Genomic DNA, 25,263 nt, shown 5'->3' on the forward strand with positions numbered 1-25,263 from the left:
GAAGGACTGAGGTTTTCAGATAACTGGTCTGCAACCTGTGACTGACTCAAGAAGGGAATTTGCAGAGGGCTGCAGGGACCTTGCCTTGTCCCTGTTTCTGGGTAGTCAGGGGTGCTGTTGAAAGGAGATGGTCCCATTCATCATGATGAAATGAGTTTCAGTTTGGTTTAGCTGGGCCACCATGTACAGTTGCACAGGTTGTCCACTGCTCAAGGGTAGTTGGCCATATGGCCAAGTGAGCCTGGAATCCAGCCCAACCTCCTCTTATCTAGCTCTGTGCCCTGATTTGGGGCTGCATCAGCCCACAGGAAGAGTGCTTTCAGCAAACTTTTTCATCCAGAAGGCTGCCATTTTCTAATGGGTACTGAGGCATTGTATAGACTAGCACGTTAAGCTTTTGTTTGAAACGAGAAATGATAGCACAGATGGACAAGAACTTCTGCGGTGGGGATGCGCACAGTGGGGTAGGAGTAAGTCAGGGCAGGTGGGTTACGGGGCTCAGGATTTAGCGAACCAGAGCAGGGGGACCAGGAGACCGACGATACCTGCTTCCTGCGGCCCATGTCACCTGTGTCCGCACTGATCGGAAAAGGCAGCTTGCTGTCCCCTCAGGAGCTCTACACCTCAGTTTAAAACCAGGACAGGCTCATATCAGATCTGGCCTTGTGTAGAGGAATCCTCTTGTGTATTTCTTCATCCGAATCCTTTGCTTGAGAAATGTTTCTTTTATAACACCCCTTCCGCTTTAGCCTTTTTTATATTTCATGTTGATTTTTTTTGGACAAACAACTGATTCCCAGCACCTGGTCTTGTCCTAGGTCTTGAGCTGTGTCCAGGGTTTCACGGTATGTCCACACGGGATTTCACTGCAGCCTTGATGGGTTGAAGCCATCTGCGGCCCTACGAGTGTGCTGGTGCTCATTGACGCCACAGGAAAGGGTCACAGCCAGTGCCTTGAGTGGTCCTCCCGGCCTACTGCGGGCAACAGCCCAGAGGTGAGTGAAGTCCATGACAATGAGAGCAGTAACAATAATCCTAGCTCTGCTAGTTGAGTGTTCGCTCTGTTAGGGACTGTTCTAAGGGTTCCGCAAGCATGATTTAATCCTTAAAGCCACCATAAGAGAAAGATACTGTTATTCTTCTCCCCATTTGAGAGCTGAGAAAACTGATGCTCAGAGCGGCTCATGCACCCCAGAGGGTGGTTTGTGCATCTGGGATGTGCGTGCTGTCTGGTAGGTTTGCTTGGTGGGAGCACTTGATGACCGATCGTCTCCATTTCGAAATAAAGATTTGAGTCAGCGTGGATGGCAAAGGGAAGAACAAGGGAAGAGCTGCCCGGAGCCCTGTGCCCTCACAGGGCAGGGCCGGGAGAGCAGACCCGGCCCCTGATACCCAGTTTCTGGGCTTGGGCAGAGGGCCGGGTCCTCGGACCGCTTTCCACGTGGGCTAAACTTCTGGTTTGCGGTGACTGTCCTGACCTGGTGTCAATTCCATTTTCATTTTCATCTTTTACGGTTACTGGCTGTGTGGAAAAACCTGTGATGGCTCATTTGATTTTAATTAAGTAGCTTATTTTTCTTGTTTGCCTGGCATGGGCACTGGACTGTTGGCAAGTATAACCCAAGTGTGCGCCGTGCTTTATGTGATCCCAACTGCCTGGTCTACGATTGGCCAACATTCTGTGGCCTGAAGGCCGGGCCATGTGTGTCTGGCTTTTCTAGAAATGCTGACCACTCTGCACTACTCCAATAATGGTGGTCATTTTGACCTACTTTCTTAAACTTTATTTCTAAGCAAATGTTTCAAGAGAAAGCAAGAGGCTGGCTTGGCGGCCAGATGAGGTCTTTGAGGTGACTATTACCCAGGTTTTTGGTGAGCCCACGAAGCCACGGGCCGTGTTCTCTGACGTCATGGGAATCCCTTCCCACGCCATGTGTCGGGCCTTGAATCACCTGAGGGACCAGTGGTTAGAGGGCAATTTAGGAGTGGCCGCCAAGCCTGTGAGTTCTGAAAGGCATTCCTTTGTAACAAGGTTTCCAAAGCCCATCTATTGTCATCCAGAGGTTATGCAAGAGAGGCAGACCAAGGGCCTGAGGGAAAAATAATAACAATAAAGTGTGTGTGTGTGTGTGTGTGTGTGTGTGAGAGAGAGAGAGAGAGAGAGAAAATGTCAGTCCCCACCACCCTGCCCCCAGTGTGGTTTCCTCCAGTTCAAGGAGAGTAAGGCAATAAGAAGCACATTGTATCCCATTCTAGACTATTCTTTTGGCCAGGGGTCAGCAAATATTTTCTGTAAAGTAAATATTTTAGGCTTTGCAGGCCAAGAGGCCAATTGAAGGCATTATGTAGGTACTTATAGAATAAGAGAAAAGCGCATTACACAATTATTTAATTGGTAACATTCAAAATATAATCATCAAATGCAGTTTTTTTGTAATGTAGGTCTAATAATGAGAAGAATGGGATTCTTTGGTGGGGGGACGCTAACATTTTTGCCTCACTGGAGTTTACAGTTAGTGTTCTGTCTCATCAGATCAATGGCAAGTGTTCATCTGTGAAAATCATTCTCTACTCCCTGGGCAGATTTGGCCCACATGCTGGAGTTTGCTGACTCCTGCTTGTGGCTGAACCTTCTCGGGCCTTCTCTCTGAGAGCTTAAAATCCAATTCACTTATCAGAGCAAATCAGGAAATTAAATTTTCCTGCCTCATGCTTCTGCTCGTCCATTCACTCACTCATTCGATGAACATTTATTGAGCTTATAACACGTGCCAGGTACTGGCCGAGGTGCAGGGACACCCAGGAGGGAGATGCCCACTCTGTAGTCACAGCCTGGTGAGGGACCCATGCCCACCTCACCATGTGCTGTCCTGGAAATGTGTGGAACGAAGACGAAGCGGCACAAATGTTATTTAACTACATCCATGAATTCTATGAGAAAAAATGAGTTTGTGCAATCCTAAATCAAGTACACATTTGTGGTAAAGTTGAAGCAAAGACACTAAAATTTTTCAAGGAAAAGGAAAAATTTCCCCATTTCTCCCTTATTTCCCCCCAGTCCTGCTCCCCATAGCTCACTGCTCTTAACATTTTGCTGAGGATCCTTTTAGCCACCCCTCACCCGCCCTCACGTACACACAGATAAAGCCAAACTAACAAAAATGCACCGGATCGATCTGGCTCGGGTTATATTTAAATCATTTTATAAATGACTTTTTCCTACCCCCACCCCATTTCAGTTTTGAAATTTTACAGCATAGTCAATAAATGATTTGGCAACAGTTAAGAAATCACAAGTTCCCTTCTTCCCACATAAGCTTTTGCAAACCACAGGCGAGGTTCTGCTGATGGTAAAGCGGCCAATTTTAGGAAGTTGGTTAGTTTCTTTGTCCATGTGCGCCCGTAGCACAGCGGGTGCCACTCCGCAGCACTGCAGGTTCTAGAATGAGCAGTTAGAAAGGACGATCCCAGAAGAGTGGTAAGCCACTTCTATTCTTTTAACAAAGCTTTCCAAGAAAATAGAGGATTTCTGACCCCGAAATAGGGTTTGGTGGCAAATGGTGTGACCAAAGAAAGTGATGAATGTGCAAATCAATATAAAAAGGCGAAGTCTTGGGGCAACTCTAAATGTAGACAGAGTGGTCCGGTGTGCAGGAAATTTCAAAAATCAAATGCAGTGGTCTTATCATTTTCAAGAGGAAAAGAAGCAAATTCCAAGTTAGGAACTGAACTGGGGTATGACTTTCTGGTCCTGCCAGAAACGGTATTCTCATCTAGAGTGAAAGGGCTGGGGGTAAAGCAGGTGGGGAGGTGTTTGTCCTTTGCTCTTTCCACAGAAAAGGACAACCTCTCTTGGCTCACTCCGGGTCGCTTGCTAGTGCCTGGGCAAAGCCCACACTTCATCTACTACCAGGAGCTGAATGTGCATTCATAATTGCTACTTTTCTTGTTCAGAGTTTTTAAGTGAAGATGTTACTATTTCCATAATCATATTCTATAGTGTTTAGACATAGCAGGTGGTCAGCTTTTGTTACTGTCAGGAACTGTCAGATTGAAAACCTTTACGATTTTTAAAAAATGGTATGTTTTCTAGAAAATTGAATGAGATTTAAGAGCCATTGCAAAGACTGATTTCAAGAGACTCTCATCCCACATTTACTGTAGTATCTTGTTTTCCACGCTCATTTAGTGCTTATTAAAGCTCTTGGAGTTATTTTTTTTACCAGTATTTAATGTATATATAAGTTCTTGAAGTTCATTTTTTGTATCCAGTGAATGCGCATTATAGATCTTGAAAGTAAATTAAGTCTACCCTGAAATTGTCTGATGCTTTACAAAATGACTGCAAGGGCTCATAAGGAATTAGGCCAGCAGGGCCAATGACATAGATGGAATTGCATTTGAACGTATCCAATTTTGACTTGATATTTGTAAACTGCTGTGATAGCCAATATAATTGTATTATAAGAAAGTGGAAATAAGATAAAATAAAACTAAACTTGAGAAAATGACCCCCTTCCCTGTCATTGGTGGAGGGTGGAAGGCAAGGACCTAGCTGTCTCCTGGCCTCAGGGAAAGGTTCTTAGCCTTGACTGTATATTAGAATCACAGAGTGAGCTTTAAAAAATCCCGCTGTCCAGGCTGAACCACAGAATAGTGGAATCAGCATCTCTGGAGTGGGCTGGGGCATTCGTAGCTTTTCAACTTCCCACGTATCTCAATGGGCAGCTGAAGTTGAGGGCCACTCTCTTAGGGCAGCATCTGAACAGCTCTTTTGGTCCTTTCCTTAAGGAGCACAGACTTTCTTAGGGGGTGACAAGGCCTCCAGGAAGACCCAAAGCTTATTCATTAGCCCCTTAGCTTGATTCCAGAAAGCAAAATAAAAGTTCCATGTATGCCTTATCTGAAAAGCCGAGGCAGTGGATCACGGCGAGGGCACTTGATGAAGTCCATTCTTCATTCTGCTTCTCATTCTTTCATGTGATAGTCCTACAAACTGCACGGGGGTTGATGAGAGAGAAGGCAGTCCCGTGGAAACCCAGACTGACAGTATCGGGGTATGTCTCGCAGGGGAGGATGTCATGACCCAGGGTCAGTCTTGGAAACTCAGTTGGATATTATTTGTGTGTCTCAGCGTCACCTCTGGGGTCTACTGAGGGGGATGTCATTCCAGTGAAATCTCATTTGAGTTCAACTGAGTTACTAAATGGAGTTGAGGGATTTGTTATTTTTTAAAGTATTATCCCCAATTTAGAACTATTCAGGGCTATGCAGACACAGTGGTTCTGGAGCCGCATTAGCAATACAGGCTGTGTTGACTTTTCAGGTGGTTACGAAGAGCCACCAGCTGGTGAATATGTCTAGAATCAGTGGCTTTCCAGTTGTTCTGTGGAATTACAGAGCATCTGGAAGTGCTCTCTGTTAGACTGATCAGTGGAAAGGCAAGGTGGGTAACACCCCCAGCATTTAAGTCCAGAGGGTTCCAGGTATGGCTTTGGTGTTTCTGCTGAAAACTGAAACCAGATCACTGCCAACCAGCCACTTGGTACCAATTTGTTAACTACGTGGGTACCTCTAGGCTCAGTTTCCAGTCTGCCACCTACCATCTAAGTGACCTTGCGTAAATGAGCCTCTGAGCCTCAGCTTCCATGTCTGTAAAATGGGGGCCTATGATAGCACCCACCTCACTGATTTTTATGAAGCCCAGACAAGAAAATGCATGACTTGTGCTCCCAGTGTTTGCTTCATGATAAAGCACTCAACAAATGCGTGCTACCGTATTTCCTGGAATTCAAATAGCATAATTTTTCATATTTTTATGCGTATGAAATCAGGCTCCATCTCTTCATCAATACGTGCATTTCATGTGGTAGTGGTTTCTTTTGTCTTCCAAAGCTGTTAGTGAATCCATCAAACGTGGAATGGATCAAGTCAAGTATCTATTATTCACTGTAAATTTCATCTAAGGTGACAAATTCTGTCTGCCCAGCCATTTCTTTATTAATTTACTTTCATAATATCAATATATCAGTGGTCAACATAGTCAACTGCAAACACATCAGAACCCATGAAAAATTAGAAATATTTCCAGTTTGGCAAACATTTACTTCTGGTGGAATCCTGCATCATGCTCAAACAGCTAAGTCATTCAGTTGGGCGGATTCATCACATTTTATAATCAATAGGTGCCCTTGATCCTTTCATGTCAGGGGGTCATCAGCAGGATCTATTCTGAGAAAGGGGTGCAAATGGGGAGATGGTCTGAGGCAAATCACCTCTTAACAAAGGAAGCTTTCAGAGAGGGAGGAGGGAGGGGGCATCTTTGCAACATCGCTGCTTGCAGCCTCGGAAAGGGGTGTGAAAAGATAAAAAGCTGTCTGTTCCAGGAAGGCAGCTTCAGGTGCCTCACAGACCACCTTCACCCTAGATTGTGTTATAGTAAAACCTGCAGGGTTTATTTTAGCCTTGCCTGGTGGGGTTCGCTGCCTTTGCACCCTGCACTTCCGGTCTCTGCCCTGCCTACAGCTCTCGCCCCATGGGCTGGGTTCTGAGCGTGGCTCCTGGGCTCACTCTGACTCCCAGGGTGCACTCAGCTAAGGCAGGCTTTATTGAGCTGTCCTCCAACTGCACTGGCCTTTCACAGTTATGTTTTTGGTGTCCACTGGGGCCCAAGGTGAAAAGGAAGATTTGGGTGGGGACTGAGATAGGTTGTTTTCGTTGTGCCGTTTGGTTCCCTCAGAGCCCGAAGGAGAGGATTGGCTTATCGTATACCATGGACCCAACCAAAGACCTGATTTGCCGTGGAAACCAGAAAAACGGTTGTGAAATTACTTCCTCAGTAGCGTGCAATGCTATACTCGGCAGGGTGCAGGAAGTGAAGCAAATTTCTTTTTTGCGTGTGATTCATATGCTTTCTTTAAAGAAATGGGTCTTGATTTTTTTTTCCTGGGTGTTCCAAGGCAACACCCAGCGAAAGATTGAGACCGTGTAGACTCAGTCATCCTCAGCAGGGTGTGCTATGCACTGAGCTCTCTGGCCTGACCAAAGGGCTTTTTCTGGCAGCTTGAACTTGTCTCAGCAGTGGGTTCCACCGGTCAGCTCTTATTCCCCTGCTCTCTGCTTTTCCTATCTGTTTCCTGGGGCTGCTGTTGCAGAGTACCACCAATCTGGTGACTCAAAACAACAGAAATTTATCCTCTCCCAATTCTGGAGACCAGAAGTCTGAAATCCAGGTGTTATCAACAAGGTGGGTTCCTTCTTGGAGGCTGAGAGGGAAAATCTGGGCCATGCCTTTCTCCCAGCTTCTGGGGGTGGCTGGCAAGCCTTGACGTTACTTGGCTTGTAACTGCGTCCTTCCCATCTCCGCCTCTATCTTCCCATGGTCTTCTTTCCGAAGTGTGTCTGTGTCCAAACTTCCCTCTTCTTATAAGGACATCAGTCATTGAATTAGGGCCCATCCTAGTCTGGTATGACCTCATCTTAACTTGATTCCATCTGCAAACACCCTATTTCCAAATAAGATCACGTTCACGTGTAGAGGCTAAAACGTCAACATGTCATTTTGGGGGGACATGATTCAACCTGCAACACTCTCCTTTTCTGGTCCTCTTTCCTGCCACTTCCACTCAACCCTCGGCCTTCTCTTCAGCCTCTCCCAATCTAATATTTACCTTGCTTTTCAGTAAGTATCTCCTACTTATCTTGTCTAGTTTCTGGGGACCTGATCTGAGCCCCAAGATGCCATCATTGACAACCAGGGCCAACCTCACTTTGGGCACAGAAGACACAGGACCTTGGGCCCATGATGCTTCAAGCAAAGATTTTAATTTCTTTTAAAATCAGCAAAAGAATGAATATATTCCAGCCTCGATTATATTTGTCTTTATACCAACGTGGTCATAAAATATAATTTTTACTATTTTTTTTTTTTATGGAGGCCCATGAGGGCCAAAGTATCTCAGGCCCATGAAAGTCATAACTTGGTCCCATTGACAATCACGTTCTCTTTTCTGATTTAACATATGCCGAGGACAATTCAGGAATCGCTAATGTGCTTCCAGTGAAGGAGATTTAAATATCAATTCACAATCCCTTACCTGAAACCTGTAGGCCAGAATTGTGTCAAAGTTCAGAATTTGTATTTTAGCAAGAGAAGATGGTACGTACAGGATTTATTACAAAACACTTCCGATGGGCCAACGGCAGCCCTGATGATTACGCACAATGGTTACTTCTGCCGTGAAACCACAGGGCTCCTGCTAAGTGGATAAATAAAGATCATACTAGCCTTAGGTCAGTTTGGATCAGGTTTTGCTGCCAAGTAAGTTACGATAAAACCCGAAAATCTTCTGGTGCTCAGATTTTTAAGGATTTCAGAATTGCAGAGGGGGGGATTGAGCATCTGTACAAGACAGGATCTGCATTAAGAAAATAAACCATCAACCACTGTCCTGGGTGCCAGAAGACCTGATTCTATCAATTGCTGTGTCTGTGATTTTTCTTTTCTTTTTGCTTGTGTCCATCTTTCTTTGATGCTGGGTGAATTCCAGGTGACTGGCGCTGACGGTTATTTCATACTCAAGAGTGGGACACCAAACAGCTGATGAAAAGCTTCAGCTGCAAGGACTGGCCTTCCCAACGATAGGTCCCAGCCTAGGATGGGAGCCAGCTTCTGGTTAGCGTGTGCCAGTGTGATTGGAGATCTTTGTTGTGGTGCCGGGCCAGGGCTAGGGTGAGGAGAGTGAGGCACTGGCTTTGGTGGAGAATTTCTGGGAGATAGGGTCCCCAAAAGCTCAGCAATCAACATACATAATATTTTAATGTTGTATTTTAAAAAAATCAAATAGGCAAACTCTGGTCCTCAGGCTGGTTGCCTATTTCGGTAAATCAAGTTTTCTTGGAACCAGAGCCGGGATGGGGTGAGGCAGGTGAAACACTGCTTTGCAAGTGCAGGGTCCGATTCTGTCGTTATTTAATACTGATATATAGTCCATCAGGGACTTTACTTTTTTAAAACTATATTCATCTTGATGACTACATTTTTGGGGGTCCACTTAAATTTTACACTCGTGGCCCTGCTGCTGTGCCTATCCATTTTCCCAGTGAGATGCTCCAGTCTCCTGCCTGGGGTGCTGGAGTGGGGCGTTTATAAACCAGGTGGATGTCAGAGGCCCCAGAGCCGGAGGAGGGAAGAGGATGGGATTCTGCGCTCCAGATACACACTGTGCTTTAACCCTCCTGTTTGCTTTTTGACAGTTTGCCCCTGCCTTCACTTGTGCCTGAATTCCTGAACCGAAGGCTCTGGATTCAACCTTTCGAGGTAGTAAGTCTCAGGGAGGGAATCAGGAGGGGTCTAACTTCTCATGCAGACTTTCAACCCATCCCCTGTGCAGCCCTGCCTGGCATATCGCTGCCCTGACTGTTGCCCGCCAGCTCCAGAGTCTTTCCGGGCTTGTATGCTGTGAATTGACCTCGCTCTGGTTGGCTTTAGCCTTCTCTGCTCTGCCGTGCCACCTACCACTCATCTACCTGCTTTCCATCTTCCTCAACTTCATACACATTCCTTGTCTGCTGTGGTCTCCTCTCATGCCCTTTCTCACCTTGTAGGCTCCTAGCCCTTTGCTCTCAGTTTAATGGGCGCCTTCAGCTGTCAGCCTCAAGCAACAGAAATCTCTTTTCTTTCTTCCTCCCTTCCTCCCTTTCTCCCTTCCTCCCTTCCTCCCTCCCTCCCTCCCTCCCTCCCTCCCTCCCTTCCTCCCTTCCTCCCTTCCTCCCTTCCTCCCTTCCTCTCTCTCTCTCTCTCTCTCTCTCTGTCTCTCTCTCTCTCTGTCTCTCTCTCTTTTACTTGCATAGTTTTACTTTCTATCTTATTTGCATAATTGCCCCTTTTCCCTCTATTTACGGAGTTGCCATTTCTCTTTTTTCTCTTCCACATAGTTGCCATTTCTCTATTTTATATGCAGAGTTGCCATTTTTCTTCTGCCAGGCTGGATGGTTTTTATTCATTGGTTACACCTTGATGGGGGTAAATCCTCTCCAGTATCCTTCTTAGTTCTCTGGGACCTGGTTCCCTTTGGTGTCCTTTTGGAGCCAAGACTTTTGGAAGCCAGAGGCATGGGTGTGGCCAAGAGGAGGAACTTGGCTGGGAAGGCGTGGCTCTTGCTTTCCAGGGCTTTGGGCTCTGCTCTCCCACCTCAGAGCCCGCTGAATGTTGAGCTAGGGTTCACTCTGTGGGTGGTGAGCCTTTGCAGTCCGTTTTGCGTCTGTGAGGCCCTGAGGCGGGTGGAGAGGCTTGAACAATCAGGGTTTTCTCTTCAACATCTTGGCCAACTGCCTGCTCCCCGCCTCCCACTCTTCCCATCTATGTACTTCTCTTCAAACTGAACTTATTTGGAACTTGTCAACTCTTGTTCTTACCTCAGGACACATTTCCGGGAGGGTGGAGTTAGGAACCTCAAGCTTTTCACTCAGAAATCCTTTCTGCAACATTCTGCTCATTTCCATGCTCCAAGCTTTATTTTAAGTTGCCTCAGGTTCTCTGGGAGGCCATATTCATCCTGAAGTGTCAGAAGGCTCTTCTTCTGGTCTCCAGCGCCTCCTAGAGGCTTTTCTCCTCTATTGCTCAGTGTTGTGTGAGAGTCGCGTTTGGACTCTGTTTACCACGCTAAGGGAAGAGTCTGCCACCACCTGGCCATCTGTTCCCCAGGGGACTTTTTAAAAATTAATTTTAAAAATTTTTTATTAAGCTATAATTCAAAAGTATAATAGGACGCTGACAAGCACTACCTCAGCCAGGTGATCAAGGTCCACATCAACAGCGAAAGTCGTGTACGTGCCCTAGGTGAGCTGTGACTCGAGTGGCACTTGACCTCTCAGGTTGTCCTCCCCCAAACCCATTACCCCAGTCTAATCATGACAGAGACGTCAGACACATCCCAACTGAGGGACAGTCTACATGACCATCCCCTTTCCCATCCTTATTTTGCTCCCTAGTACTTTCCACCATCTAACATCTTGTAATGTAAGCTCCAAATGGGCAGGTATTTTCATCTGTTTTGTTCATTGCTATATTCCCAGCTTGAAAACAGTCCCCAAAATAAAGTACATGCTTAATAAATATTTTTGAATGAATGAATAAATGAATATAGAGCTACCTTTTCCTTTTTAATTGCTGCATAGTATTCCATTGTATGAATATAACATCCTGGTTTATTTAACCAGACCACTACTCGTAGGCATTTAGATTATTTCCAGTCTTTTGCTATTGCTAACAGCCCTGCATGGAACATCCTTGTATATAGGCATTTGTATATGTGAGGGTCTCTCTTACAATCTGCTTCTAGAATTGAAATTGCTGAGTCTATCTCTCCAATTTTGGCAGATATTACAGATTTCTCTGCATCTTAGAGGTGGCCCTAATTTAGACCCCTACAGGTAAGATATGGGAACACCTGTTCTCCACAGCCTCACCTACACAGTAGAATCAGTGAAAAATTGTATATCAGTGTAATTTTTTGAGTGAAGTTGAGTATATTTTCCTATTTTTTTTTTTTTAAAGTGGCCAGCCGTGAGAACAGGTGTTCTAGGAAGTCTTCAAGTTGAGATTGAGGAGAAGGGTTTTGCTTTTTTTTTAATTTTTATTTATTTATTTCTGGCTGTGTTGGGTCTTCGTTTCTGTGCGAGGGCTTTCTCTAGCTGCGGCAAGTGGGGGCCACTCTTCATCGCGGTGTGCGGGCCTCTCACTATCGCGGCCTCTCGTTGCGGAGCACAGGCTCCAGACGCACAGGCTCAGCAGTTGTGGCTCATGGGCCAAGCTGCTCCGCGGCATGTGGGATCTTCCCAGACCAGGGCTCGAACCCGTGTCCCCTGCATTGGCAGGCGGACTCTCAACCACTGCGCCACCAGGGAAGCCCTATTTTCCTATGTTTAAGAGCCATTTGTGTTTCCTTTCTGTGAACTGTCTGTTAATATGTTTTTGTTCATTTTTTATTGAATAATTTGTCTTTTCAATTATGCTTAAAAAGTCTTTACATATCAAATATATCACCCCCTTATCTGTGATATGAACTGCAAATACTTTCTCCTCCTTTATTTCACTTTTGGCATTGTTTACTGTGCTTTTTGTGAGGCAGAATTTTCATCTGTGTGTGGTTTAACTGGTCAGTCTTTGCTTTTTTTTTTTTTTTTTTGACCTCTGCTCTATTATTTTTTCATGATTCTGGAGTAACTAGGCAATGCAGTTAGACAATAAAAATAGATTGCATAAAGGGTGATAAGAAGATCATCATTATTTGTAGATGGTTTAATTGCTTAGCCAAGAAAATCACATGGAGAGGCAACTATTCCAAATAATCAGAGGATTTAGTATAGCGATTTGGTATAAAATTAATATATAGAAATCTACAGTCTTAGTGTACACCCGTGAGAACCTGTTAGAAGGTAAGATAGGAGTGATCCATTCACAAAAGAAGAGTGATGAACAGGACTTGCCCTATCAGATGCTAGCATACCTAAAAACTGTAATTATTAAGACATGTGGTACCAGCATGTGAATGATGAAGAGATTGACAAAATTGAATAAGAGTCTAGAAATAGATCAAAATACATAGGAAAGCTAGCATATGATAAAGGGAGCAATCAGATCGGTGAGCAAAAGATTATTCAATAAATGATGGTGGGGCAACCAGGTCTCCATTTAGAAAAAATAATGTGGGTCCCCACCTCACATTTTATGCCAAAACAATTGCAGTGGGATAAGATATTTCAATAGAAGAAAATGAAATCATAAAAGTACTAGAAAAACAGATGCTAAAATTGTTGTTGTAGAACTGAAATGTGGAAGATCCTTTATGGCTTACACTGCCCTGGATGATCTCATTCACACTCATGGCTGTACTTGTCATGACTCCCAAATTCATCCCTGTACCAGAACTCTCCTCTGAGTCTAAGATGCACATATGTAACTGCCTACTGGATGTCTCCACTGGAAGATCACAAACTCAGCTCAAGGTCAACATGTCAGATTTAATTAATACTATTCACTCCCTGCTTCCCCAGCCCCAAATGATCTTTTTCCCTCAGTGAATGGCACTCTCTCTCATTCATCCAGTTGCACAGACCAGAAACCTGGAAGTCACCACGAATTCTTCCCTCTCCCTCATAATCCAACCTCCCCATTATAATCTATTGCCATGTCTCTCAGTGTTACCTCCTAAGTATCTCTTGAATCCATTTCTCTTTATCTCCATTGCCACCAACTTGGTTCACGCTACCATCATCTTGCTCCTGAAGGTCTGTGCCCTCTTGCCAGTGATGACTGTAGAATAATGAGCATGGTACCACCTTCAAAGGCTTGCGTTGCTCCTCAGATCAAGATCAAAATCCACTCTCATCTTTTCTTAACATCCCTGACTTTCTTTCAGTCCCTTACATTCATGTGCTCGTTCAGACGAGGACTGAAAAATGTCTGTTGACCGTAGTGACATGGAGCTACTGAGGACCTCTGCAACATCTCTATTCGTCATCTCTCACGTGCCATTCCAGTCCTCTTGGCCCTGCTTCTTATTCTGAGTCCTACTGTTGCAAGCAGTTCTCTGCAGGTTTCAGTCACCTTTGAGGACTTGAAACCTGGTGTGCTTTGTCTCAGGCCCCCACCATGCCCCTCTTGACTCCTGTACAGGGCTCCTCTGAAGGCACAGCACGGGAAAATCAAAGGAATACACGCAGGGCCTTTGCATATGCTGGGACATTCTTTTGACCTCTTTCTGTTTTATACATGCCAAATCAACCTTAAAATCACAGTTCAAGTTCCATTTCCTCAGGGAAACCTTTCCCAGCCTCCATGAAGAGGTCAAATCCTCCTCTTTTTAGGCTCTTCTAGTGTCACTTACTTCTTTGTGTCACCGTTGAAATCTCGTAATGTTGTGTTTCACTCACGTCTGTTTAACCCACTAGACTGTAGAGCTAACTAATAAGCTGTGCGTGTCATCAAATAGACGCCCCCCCCCCAAGGCCACCCACTAGCTAGGAGAGGACAAGGAAGAGTCAGGAAGTAACTTCCAAAATGTTCACACTTGGAAATCACATAGGCTTAGATCTGCTTAGGTGCTGAGCAAACATAATATTGCCTGGGTTACTTGCCAAAGTTCCTCGCATCCCTGAGCTTCGTTACCTCCTTGGCACACCTGTGTCTCCCAGTGGAGATGTTGAACTTTGAGACCTGGGGTGGCCTCTGCAAAAGCTGCATATTTTCAAGCTGTGAATCATCTTTTAACACACATTTTCTAGATGTATTAGTTTTCTTTTTTTTTTTTTTAAGTGTTTTTTTTAAAATTAATTAATTTATTTTTGGCTGCGTTGGGCCTTCGTTGCTGCGCGCAGGCTTTCTCTAGTTGCAGCGAGCAGGGGCTACTTTTTGTTGTGGTGTGTGGGCTTCTCATTGCGGTGGCTTCTCTTGTTGCAGAGCATGGGTGCTCCGGTGCTCTAGGTGCACAGGCTTCAGTAGTTGCGGCGCACAGGCTCAATTGCTCTGCAGCATGTGGGATCTTCCCGGACCAGGGATTGAAGCCACGTCCCCTGCATTGGCAGGCGGATTCTTAACCACTGCACCACCAGGGAAGTCCACCTAGATGTATTAGTCTTCTATTGCTGCGTAACAAATAACCCCCAAATTTAAACACTTCAAACAATACACATTTATTAGCTTAAATTTCTGTGGGTTAGAGTCTGGGTGGGCTTGCCTGGGTTCTCTGCTTTAGGTCTCATAAGGCTAAAATCAAGGTGTTGGCCAGCTGGACTCTTATCTCAAGGCTCTGGCTGAGGATCCATTTCCAAACTCATTTGGGCTGTCAGTCAGCTTTAGTTCTTTGTGGTTGTAAGATCAGGGCCCCCATTTCCTTGCTAACTGTCGACAGGGAGCCACTGTCAGCTTCTACACGCTGCCTGCATTCCTTGTCAGGGGCCCACCCCCTCTATCTTCAAGTCTGCAGTGATGTGTCCAATTCTTCTCCTGCTTCCCATCTCTCTGACTCTTCCTTCTGCTACTAGCCAGAGAAAACTCTCTGCTTTTAAAGGCATATATGATTAGATTAGGGCCATCTAGATAATCTCCTTTTTGTCACATAATGTAACATGATTACAGGAGTCATACCAAGGGGCAAAAGTCATAGGGATCATCTTAAAATTCCGCCTAGCACACCAGGTAAAGCAGGGCTTTCTTTTAGTAAAAGTTAAACATTAAGCAGCGGCACCTTGATGGTGCTGTAGTTGGAAATAACTACAAGAGACTGAAAATGCCTGGAAGTTTTGTTCCACTTTAATTTTCATCTCATAAGGAGCTGGCTTTTCCTTAGCTGTTACAAATGGCAATAATCATCGATCCTCAGAATACTCAACATCCATGTAAAAATCTTTTCTAATATAGGAAGGGTATGGCAGTGACTGTTAGTTCACTAACCCTAAATTCCAGGAGAATTTAAAAAGAAAGCACGTACTTGGTTTAACTCACAATAAGGACGTGAGTTGGGCTTCAGTGAAAAATAGTTTAGTAAAGATTGGTCTCCACACCTGGTCAAATAAGATTTTGAGAGTTTTTTTGACTATAACCCTTGATCATACCAATAACATTAATCTGTTCATTGCTTCGTATAATTACCAAAATAATATACTCAGCCCCCCGAAAGAGTTGCAGAAAGTGAGGCACTCTACTAAATGTTACAAAGGATGCATAAAAATATAAAACGTCATGTCTTCCCCACAGAAGTTTACGAAAGCAAAAGAATGGCTATTCGTGCCAGTGTTTGTATGATAAGGGACATATAAATAGTAGCCTCCTTAGAAAACATTTTTTGAGTGCTGTCTACATTTGAGGAACTGTTCTGGCATAAAGATTTCAAAATGAGATTGTGTAGCATGACGGTTAGTGATTAAAAATGCCATGTTGGAATCAGATGGACTCGTCTCCCCTCTACAGTGTGTTATCCTTCTGAAAGTTACTTAAGGCTCTGAGTTTGTTTCTTCACTTACAAAATATGGATAATAATAGAACCTATCTCGTTTGTTGCTGGGAACATAAACATGGGTGAGAAAATGTTTATGTTTGGCGTAAAACGTGACACTTTGTTTGCTATTATTATCGACAGAAAATGTCCACTTTCATGCTAGGACATAAGAGAATTTGATACATCCCATCATAGAGGTATAGAAAAATTGTGGGAAATACCAATAAAATATATGCTGTGTAGGTAAAAGGTAAGAGTCATCTCTGGATCTGGACTCTCCTTGGGACTGGCCAAAGTTTCATCGAGTTATGCTAATAGGTCGAAGCGACAGATATATAGCTTGCTGTGCTATAGATCTGGCGTGAACCATAGGCAGGGTCCAGCATCAGGCCCGTTATGGTGGTGAGGCATCTTGATGAGTGCTTCTGCAAAAGCTTTTCAGGTTTTCTTGTCATCACATCTCAGATAGCTTCATCTTTCGCTTCTTTGAGCACCACGAAGGTGAACACGGTCAAAAACTAAAATCGTTTGGAACCTAATTTAATGCAGTGTATTTAACGGTTAAGAGAACTCCCACTTCGAAACTCAGGCCAAGTATGGTTGAAGCACTGTGAATTTCATCATGAAATGCCTGGCAAATATTGCCACTCTCATATTGTGACTCCACTTTGATTTTCCTTAGGAAAACATGACTCTTCACTTTTTGCTTCTGACCTGCCTTTTCCTGCTAATCTCTGATTCCTGTGAGTTCTTCGCTGAAGCAAATTATTCTAGAAGCTATCCTTGCGATGAGACAAAACAAAATGGCTCTGTTATTGCAGAATGTAACAATCGTCAATTACACGAGGTACCCCAAACAGTGGACAAAAGTGTGACAGAACTAGACCTGTCTGATAATTTCATCAGACGCATAACAAATGAATCATTTCAAGGGCTGCAAAATCTGACTAAGATCAATCTAAACCATAACGTCAAGCTACAGCCCCAGAATGAAAATCCTGCTGTAAAGAACGGTATGACTATTAAAGACGGGGCATTTCTCAACCTAAAAAAGCTAAGGGAGTTACTGCTTGAAGACAACCAGTTACAAGAAATACCGGCTGGTTTGCCAAAATCTTTGAAAGAACTTAGTCTAATTCAAAATAGAATAACTGTGTTAATGAAAAAGAACACTTCTGGACTTAGGAATCTGGAAAGTCTCTATTTGGGCTGGAACTGTTATTTTGCTTGTAATGAAACCTTTGCCATAGAAGATGGAACATTTGAAAACCTTACCAAGTTGAAGGTGCTGTCATTATCTTTTAATCCCCTTTTCCACGTGCCACCCAAACTGCCAAGCTCCCTCACAGAGCTCTATCTTAGCAACACCAAGATCAGAAACATCAGTCAAGAAGACTTCAGGGAACTGATAAATTTAAAAGTACTAGATTTAAGTGGGAACTGCCCGAGATGTTTTAACGCGCCATTTCCCTGCAAACCTTGCGATGGAGGTGCTTCAATTCAGATACATCCTCTTGCTTTTCGAACCCTGACCCAACTTCGCTACCTAAACCTCTCTAGCACTTCGCTCCGGAAGGTTCCTGCAACCTGGTTTGACAACATGCGTCATCTGAAGGTGCTGCATCTCGAATTCAACTATTTAATGGACGAAATAGCCTCTGGGGAATTTTTGGCAAAACTGCCCTCCTTAGAAATACTTGACTTATCTTACAACTACGAGCTGAAAAAATATCCACAGTACATTAATATTTCTCAAAAATTTTCTAAGCTTACATCTCTCCAGATATTGCATTTAAGAGGTTATGTGTTCCAGGAACTTAGAAACGATGATTTCCAGCCCCTGAGGAACCTCTCAAATTTAATGGCTATCAACTTGGGCGTTAATTTTATTAAGCAAATTGATTTTACCGTTTTCCAGTCGTTCTCCAACCTGAAAATCATTTACTTGTCCGAAAACAGAATATCACCCTTGGTCAGTGATACCGAGAAACATGACGCAAATGGCCCCTCTTTCCAAAGGCATATCCTTAAGCCACGCTCAGCAGATACTGAGTTTGACCCACATTCGAATTTTTATCATAACACCAACCCTTTGATAAAGCCACAATGTTCCAGTTACGGCAGAGCCTTAGATTTAAGCTTGAACAGTATTTTCTTTATTGGGATAAAGCAATTTGAAGGTTTTAGGAACATTTCCTGTTTAAATCTGTCTTCAAATGGCAACGGTCAAGCGTTAAATGGAACTGAATTTTCACTTTTGCGTGGTATCAAGTATTTGGATTTGACAAACAATAGACTAGACTTTGATGACGATGCTGCTTTCAGCGAATTGCCATTGTTAGAAGTTCTAGATCTGAGCCACAATGCGCACTACTTCCGAATAGCAGGGGTAACACACCGTCTAGGATTTATTCAAAATTTAACTCAGCTGAAAGTTTTAAACTTGAGCTACAATAGTATTTTTACTTTAACAGAACCATACCTGAAAAGCATGTCCCTGGAAGAATTAGTTTTCAGTGGAAACCGCCTTGACCTTTTGTGGAATGCTCAAGATGTCAGGTACTGGCAAATTTTTAAATATCTCAGCAATCTGACACGGCTTCATTTAGCCTCTAATAACCTTCAGCATATCCCCAATGAAGCCTTCCTTAACTTGCCCCGGAGTCTCACTGAACTATATATAAATGATAATAGGTTAAATTTCTTTAACTGGTCATTACTACAGCAGTTTCCTCATCTCTGCTTGCTTGACTTAAGTGGAAACGAGCTGTCCTTTTTAACTGATAGCCTATCGAAATTCACATCTTCTCTTGAGACACTGCTACTGGGTCAAAACAGGATTTCCCACCTGCCGTCCGGCTTTCTTTCCGAAGCCAGCAGTCTGACACACCTCGATTTAAGTGCCAACCAGCTCAAGACGATCAACAAATCCACGTTTGCAACTAAGACCGCCACCAAGTTAGCCATTTTGGAACTAGGTAGAAACCCTTTTGACTGTACCTGTGACTTTGGAGATTTTCGAGAATGGATGGATGAAAATCTGAACGTCACAATTCCCAGATTGACAGATGTCATTTGTGCCAGTCCTGGGGATCAACAAGGCAAGAGCATTGTGAGTCTAGAGCTCACAACTTGTGTTTCAGATACCACTGCGGCAGTATTCTGTTTCTTCACCTTTTTTGTCACCATCTCAGTTATGCTGGCTGCCCTGGCTCATCATTGGTTTTATTGGGATGCTTGGTTTCTCTATCATGTGTGCTTAGCTAAGGTAAAAGGCTACAGGTCTCTTTCCACATCCCAGACTTTCTACGATGCTTACGTTTCTTATGACACCAAAGATGCCTCTGTCACAGACTGGGTGATTAATGAGCTGCGCTTCCACCTGGAAGAGAGTGAGGACAAAAATGTGCTCCTCTGTTTAGAGGAAAGGGATTGGGACCCGGGACTCGCCATCATCGACAACCTCATGCAGAGCATCAACCAAAGCAAGAAAACAATATTTGTTCTAACCAAAAATTATGCCAAAAACTGGAACTTTAAAACAGCATTCTACTTGGCCTTGCAGAGGCTAATAGATGAGAATATGGATGTGATTGTCTTTATTCTGCTGGAGCCAGTGTTGCAGCACTCGCAGTATTTGAGGCTGCGGCAGAGGATCTGCAAGAGCTCCATCCTCCAGTGGCCTGACAACCCCAAGGCGGAAGGCTTGTTTTGGCAGAGTCTGAAAAATGTTGTCTTAACTGCGAATGATTCACGGTATAACAATTTGTATGTCAATTCCATTAAGCAGTACTAACTGTTGTTAAGTCGGGGTTCACCAACATACTAAGAATGCACAGCAATGACCCTTCTGTCTCAGCTATCACTTGGTGTGTAACAAATTACCCCCAAACTTAATGGCTTAAAATGATACAATTTGTTATCTCATAGTCTCTGTGGATCAGGAGTCCAGGCGTGGCTTATCGCTGGGTCCTCTGCTCAGGGCCTCTCAAAGGCTGTGATCTCCGGGTCAGCCAGGGCCACAGGCATCTGCTAGAGCTAGCATCCACTGCTGAGCTCACACTCATGTGGTGGTTTTCAGGGTTGAGTTCTTCCTGGGCTGTTGGCCCAAGGCTGCCCTCAGTTCCCAGCCACGTGGACCCCTTGCTGTGGCAGCTTGCTTCATCAAAGCCAACAAGAGAGAGAGATTGCTGACACAGTGGAAGTCGCCATCTTTGTAGTCTAATCAGGGAAGTGATAACCCGTCACTTTGGCCATATTCTGCTTGTTAGAATTAAATCACTGGCCCTGCCAGCTCCATGGGAGTGATCACCTCAGTCCTGGAAAAGTAGTCCATGACCGAGATGGGCGGTTGTGATAGCCTCACTCAGCCTGCCATCTTGGTCATAAATGGTGAATACCAGGAGAGGGGACCATTGTGGCCATCTTAGCAGTTGGCCTACTATACCTTCATTTCAATATCTCAGAACTTTTGCAACTATGACACTTCTGATGTTAAGTTGCTATGTAGATTTATCATATATCCATGGCTATGTGGTTATATTATGCTGTGTTTGCATTAGTCCTTCTTTTACAATTACTTTTATAAATACTGGCTATAATATTTCACTTCTAAGGTTTAGATGCCATTTAAAAGCTAAGGTGGATGGTATTTAAAATGTTTTGCTTTTGTTTTTTGTTTTTTTTTTTTTACTTCTTAACCATTTTTTAAAAGTGTGCAGCTAAATTAGAAGCATTTGGAGTATCTGTCAATTGCCATTGCTGTAAATCATGAAATTAATGATTAAAATGCTTCATTTCACATCATGAGCATATAATTAATACACAGTAAGGAAACAGATCTATAATATAAAATAAGTTACCTAAATGTCCATCGACAGATGAATGGATAAAGAAGATGTGGTACATATATACAATGGAATACTACTCAGCCATAAAAAAGAACAAAATAACGCCATTTGCAGCAACATGGATGCACCTGGAGATTATCATACTAAGTGAAGTAAGTCAGAAAGAGAAAGATAAATACCATATGATATCACTTATATGTGGAATCTAAAATATGACACAAAGGAACCTATCTACGAAGCAGAGACAGACTCATGGACAGAGAACAGACTTGGTTGCCAAGGGGGAAAGGAGTGAATTGGGAGTTTGGGGTTAGTAGATGCAAACTATTACATAGAGAATAGATGGACCACAAGGTCCCACTGTAGAGCACAGAGAACTATATTCAGTGTCCTGGGATAAACCATAATGGAAAAGAATATTAAAAAAGAATGTATATATAACTGTCACTTTGCTGTACAGCAGAAATTAACACAACATTGCAAATCAACTATAATTTAAAAAATAAATAAAAGCCCGGGGGATTAAAAAATAAAATAAAATACCATCAACACTGGGTTTTTGGAGAATACTTAGGAAGAAAAAGCTTTGGTAGAAGTCAAAGGGGGAACAGTTTTCATAAAGTTTGTACATTAAGATAATTATTAACAGAGAAATTAATTCTATCTTTAGTTCCTACGCAGAAGACGTAATGTCAGAATGCCTACCTGTCGGTACCCTTTATGCAGTTCTGCCAAATGTAACAGTGTTGGCATTCCCTACCACCTCTGCTACCCCTTGGTTTCTCTGCATCTGTCCATAGCATCTTCTATCCAGTGTAGTATGAATCTTGAAGAGGTACCTTATGAACTTGACCTGAAAATAACTGGAAATTATTCGAGCGTAAGAAAGTAAAGTCCCTTTAGAATGAAAAGAAGAAAAATCTCCAGTGCGCCATACTTCCTTAAGTACAGTCTCTTAATTAATCTTGCAGCATGAGTTATCTTTAAATATGAGTTTCTAAGGAACTGAACGAAATGATGTGTCTTAGTGTAACATGGACAAAGTGGAAATCAGTCAAGGACAATTTTAGCTTTGTCATGTTGAACCCTGTTCTGTGACCATGATGTTAATAGAAAGGTATTTATGCTTGCATTTGTTGAGGCGTGAAGACAAATATCTGAAAGCAGGACCATTCATGGTGGGGTGCAGTTACAGCTCGTTCCTGTGGATGCCACATTAACTTGTTGTCTGGTAGAAGCTCATTCCTGTGTTCTCTGATTGTTTTGGTAAAATAAAAATGTACATTTTTTCAGTGGTAGTGATTACAGGTCTATGTTAAGCTCACATACTTTGGCAGTGTCCTGTTGACAGAATGACAAGTTAATGAAAGTCACAAACAATTTTACCTTTTCCTTAGCAAATATCTTCATAAAGTGAAGGTAGTGAAATCAATGGTTAATAAAAACATTTGTTCTTGAAACTCACTCATTCCTCATTTAAGATACCATTATGGAAAAATCAGAACTGTAATTTTGTTGGTTGGTTGGTTTGTTTTGTTATGTTTTTGCGGGAGAAGGAAGGATTATTACTTGCAGCAAGTAAGGAGAACACCGGGGATCTTTGCCGAAGCGGTGTCTCCCAGACCTCTGATTTGTTAAAGAGAAAGCATTGTTTTGTTTTCTGTTATTTTAAAATGAATATATGATAATACCCATATACAAGCTTTTAAAAATTCAAATTTTACAAAGGGATGTATGATTAAATTTCAGTCTCCCTCCCAACACAACTTCGCTTCCTAGAGACAATCACTGTTAAAAGTTCTTATGTATTATTTTGTATTATAAGTGTAAAGGCTCAGTTGCTGTAACCAAGAGATCCAACAATACTGAAGTTTATTTCTTTATCCCATACGCTATGGCCTGAATGTTTGTGTCCTCCCAAAATTCACATGTTGAAACCTAACCCCCAAGGTAATGGTGTTAGGAGGTTGGACCTTTGGGAGGCGATTAGGTCATGAGAGCAGATCCGTCATGAATGTGATTAGTGCCCTTATAAAAGTGGCCCAAGAGGGCTTCCCTGGTGGCGCAGTGGTTGAGAATCTGCCTGCCAATGCAGGGGACACGGGTTCGAGCCCTGGTCTGGGAGGATCCCACATGCCGCGGAGCGGCTGGGCCCGTGAGCCACAATTACTGAGCCTGCGCATCTGGAGCCTGTGCTCCGCAACGGAAGAGGCCGTGATAGTGAGAGGCCCGCGCACCGCGATGAAGAGTGGCCCCCACTTGCCGCAACTGGAGAAAGCCCTCGCACAGAAACGAAGACCCAACACAGCCAAAAATAAATAAATAAATAAATAAATAAATAAGTAAGTAAGTAAGTAAATAAATAAACCCAAAGTTTAAAAAAAAAAGCTTACACTTAAAAAAAAAAAAAAGTGGCCCAAGAACCCTCCCTTGCCCCTTCCACCATGTGACGGTACAGCAAAAAGATAGCTACCTAGGAAGAGTGCTCTCACCAGACACCGAATCTGCCAGTGCCATGATCTTGGACTTCCCAGCCTCCAGAATTTTGAGAAATAAATGTTTGTTGTTTATAAGCCACCCGATCTCTGGTATTTTGTGATAGCACCCTGGACGGACTGAGACACCCATAACAGTTCCAATGAGAATAGTTTGGGTTGGCAGGGCAGCTCTGCTCTACATGGCCATTCAAGATCCCATGTTCCTTTCTCTTGTTGCTCTGCTGTCCCCCAGGGAATTGGCATCACCTGCATGGTCCAGGCAGGGTCACCGGTAAGGGTGGGTTCCAACTGTGGGCAGGGGGAAAAATAACAAGGAAGAATACTCAGACCAGTGTCTTAAGGCCTAGACTCAACAGCAGCAAACATCTGCTCCCCTTCCATTAGTGAGGACCTATTTGACGCCACATAACTGCAAGGTATGTTGGGAAATATATATATTTCAAATATAACTATGGAAGCAAGAGAAGGGATTTGGGAGACAGCTAGCAGTCTCTGCCACAACTTCTAGAAGCTTTCAGTTTGCATATCTAAGCCTTTAATTGCTCTTTTACTATAAAGGAGCAGACTCTATACTAGTCTTCTACATTTTGCTCTTTTCACTTAAAATTTCTCAGAGTGTATATTTTTCTTTTTAACGGCTGCATGGTACTGACTTATACGAATGTACCAGAAGGTATTTTCCCCATCCTTTATTGCTGAACATTTAGATTGCTTCCAGTCTTTTGGTATTACAAATAATTCTAAAGTACTTACGTCTTCGTGTTCACGTATACCTATCTTTATAGACGAAATAAGTTTAGTACAGTGGTACTCAGAGTGGTCTGGGTCTGCAGACTGATGCTGAGTTGCGCCCTGGGGAGCCACACCCAGACAGAACCTCCTCCGTACTCTCAGTACCATTGCCTGCCACGTGGAGACTCCGTCCCAGAGGGCAGTCTCCATTCTTTGGATGCAGCTGGTTCCTACTCAAATATTCTACACTGTTCATGCAACAAAAATTGAGTGAGCACCTACTGTGTGCACCGGATGTCACTGTGTCAGAGTGCAGTTGTGGGGAGTCGTTGGACCAATGGTGACTGGCCTGCCCTCCCCTCTCCAAGTCCGGGCCTCAGGTGAGCATGTTTCCTCGGGGTGAAAGAGGGGAAGGAAGAGAGGGCTGTGGGAAGGAGCAGCTGTGTTCCAGCAGTCAACATCTGTGTGTGTGAAGGACTCTCTGGGAGGTCTACCAGGCCTCCATGCTCCAGCTGGTCCTGCCATGGTACTGGAAACCATCCACACGATGCTCATTGCTACATGCTAACGGAGCCAAGAGTTCGAGCATTAACACTTTGGCTATAATTAGATCCTCAGACCCCCTTCTACTGAGATAGAATAGGCCTCACACATTCCAAACCTCTTCTATCTTTTTCAACGCTCCATCCTCCCCTATTATCATCTTTGGTGGTGAGAATACAAAAGTATCGGGCCTGGGATATCTCACCTTTTATCTCATCTATCTTCTTCAATTCACAATTTCTACTTAATGGACAAATGCTTTTTTTGAACAACTTATACTTGTTGGTTCCAAAATGGCCAAAATCTATCAGCTATTCAATGGATAAATAAAATGGGATATAGCCGTACAATGGAATATTATTCAGCCTTAAAAAGGAAGGAAGTACTGACACACACTACGACATGGATGTGCCTTGGGAACCTGATGCTCAGTGAGAGAAGCCAGTCACAGGAGACCACATATTGTGTGATGCCATTTATAGGAAATGTCCAGAATAGGCAAATCCATAGAGACAAATTAGGTGAGTGGTTCCCTGGGGGCTGGGGGATTGTGAAAAGATGGGAAGTGACTGCAAATGGTAACAGGATTTCTTGTTGGAGTGAGGCAAATGTTCTGAAATTCATTATAGTGATGGTTGCACG

At 43.5% G+C, this 25,263-nt stretch overlaps 1 protein-coding gene across 3 annotated transcripts; it reads left to right on the forward strand.

Moving 5' to 3' along the window:
- The first annotated feature begins 3,294 nt into the window (after positions 1 to 3,294).
- Positions 3,295 to 20,340, forward strand: TLR8 (toll like receptor 8). Of its 3 annotated transcripts, XR_005018331.1 has the most exons (4): positions 3,295 to 3,478; positions 5,327 to 5,446; positions 9,256 to 9,319; positions 16,681 to 19,830. XR_005018331.1 is itself a non-coding variant. In XM_036839825.1 (3 exons), exon 3 carries the CDS (start codon positions 16,687 to 16,689, stop codon positions 19,792 to 19,794), a length of 3,108 nt encoding a protein of 1,035 aa, XP_036695720.1. In that variant the 5' UTR covers positions 3,386 to 3,478; positions 9,256 to 9,319; positions 16,681 to 16,686; the 3' UTR covers positions 19,795 to 20,340. The 3 variants fall into 3 exon arrangements, 2 of the variants coding, with proteins under 2 accessions (XP_036695720.1, XP_036695721.1); XM_036839825.1 differs by lacking the exon at positions 5,327 to 5,446 and having other exon boundaries at positions 3,386 to 3,478; positions 16,681 to 20,340; XM_036839826.1 differs by lacking the exons at positions 5,327 to 5,446; positions 9,256 to 9,319 and having other exon boundaries at positions 3,386 to 3,478; positions 16,681 to 20,340.
- Positions 20,341 to 25,263: the final 4,923 nt, after the last annotated feature.

This window comes from Balaenoptera musculus, chromosome X (genome assembly GCF_009873245.2).
Source record: "Balaenoptera musculus isolate JJ_BM4_2016_0621 chromosome X, mBalMus1.pri.v3, whole genome shotgun sequence".
Lineage (NCBI taxonomy): Eukaryota > Metazoa > Chordata > Mammalia > Artiodactyla > Balaenopteridae > Balaenoptera > Balaenoptera musculus.

Excerpts from the sequence above, each read along its gene's own strand:
- TLR8 (XM_036839825.1), top strand. The coding sequence starts at position 16,687 with ATGACTCTTCACTTTTTGCTTCTGACCTGCCTTTTCCTGCTAATCTCT.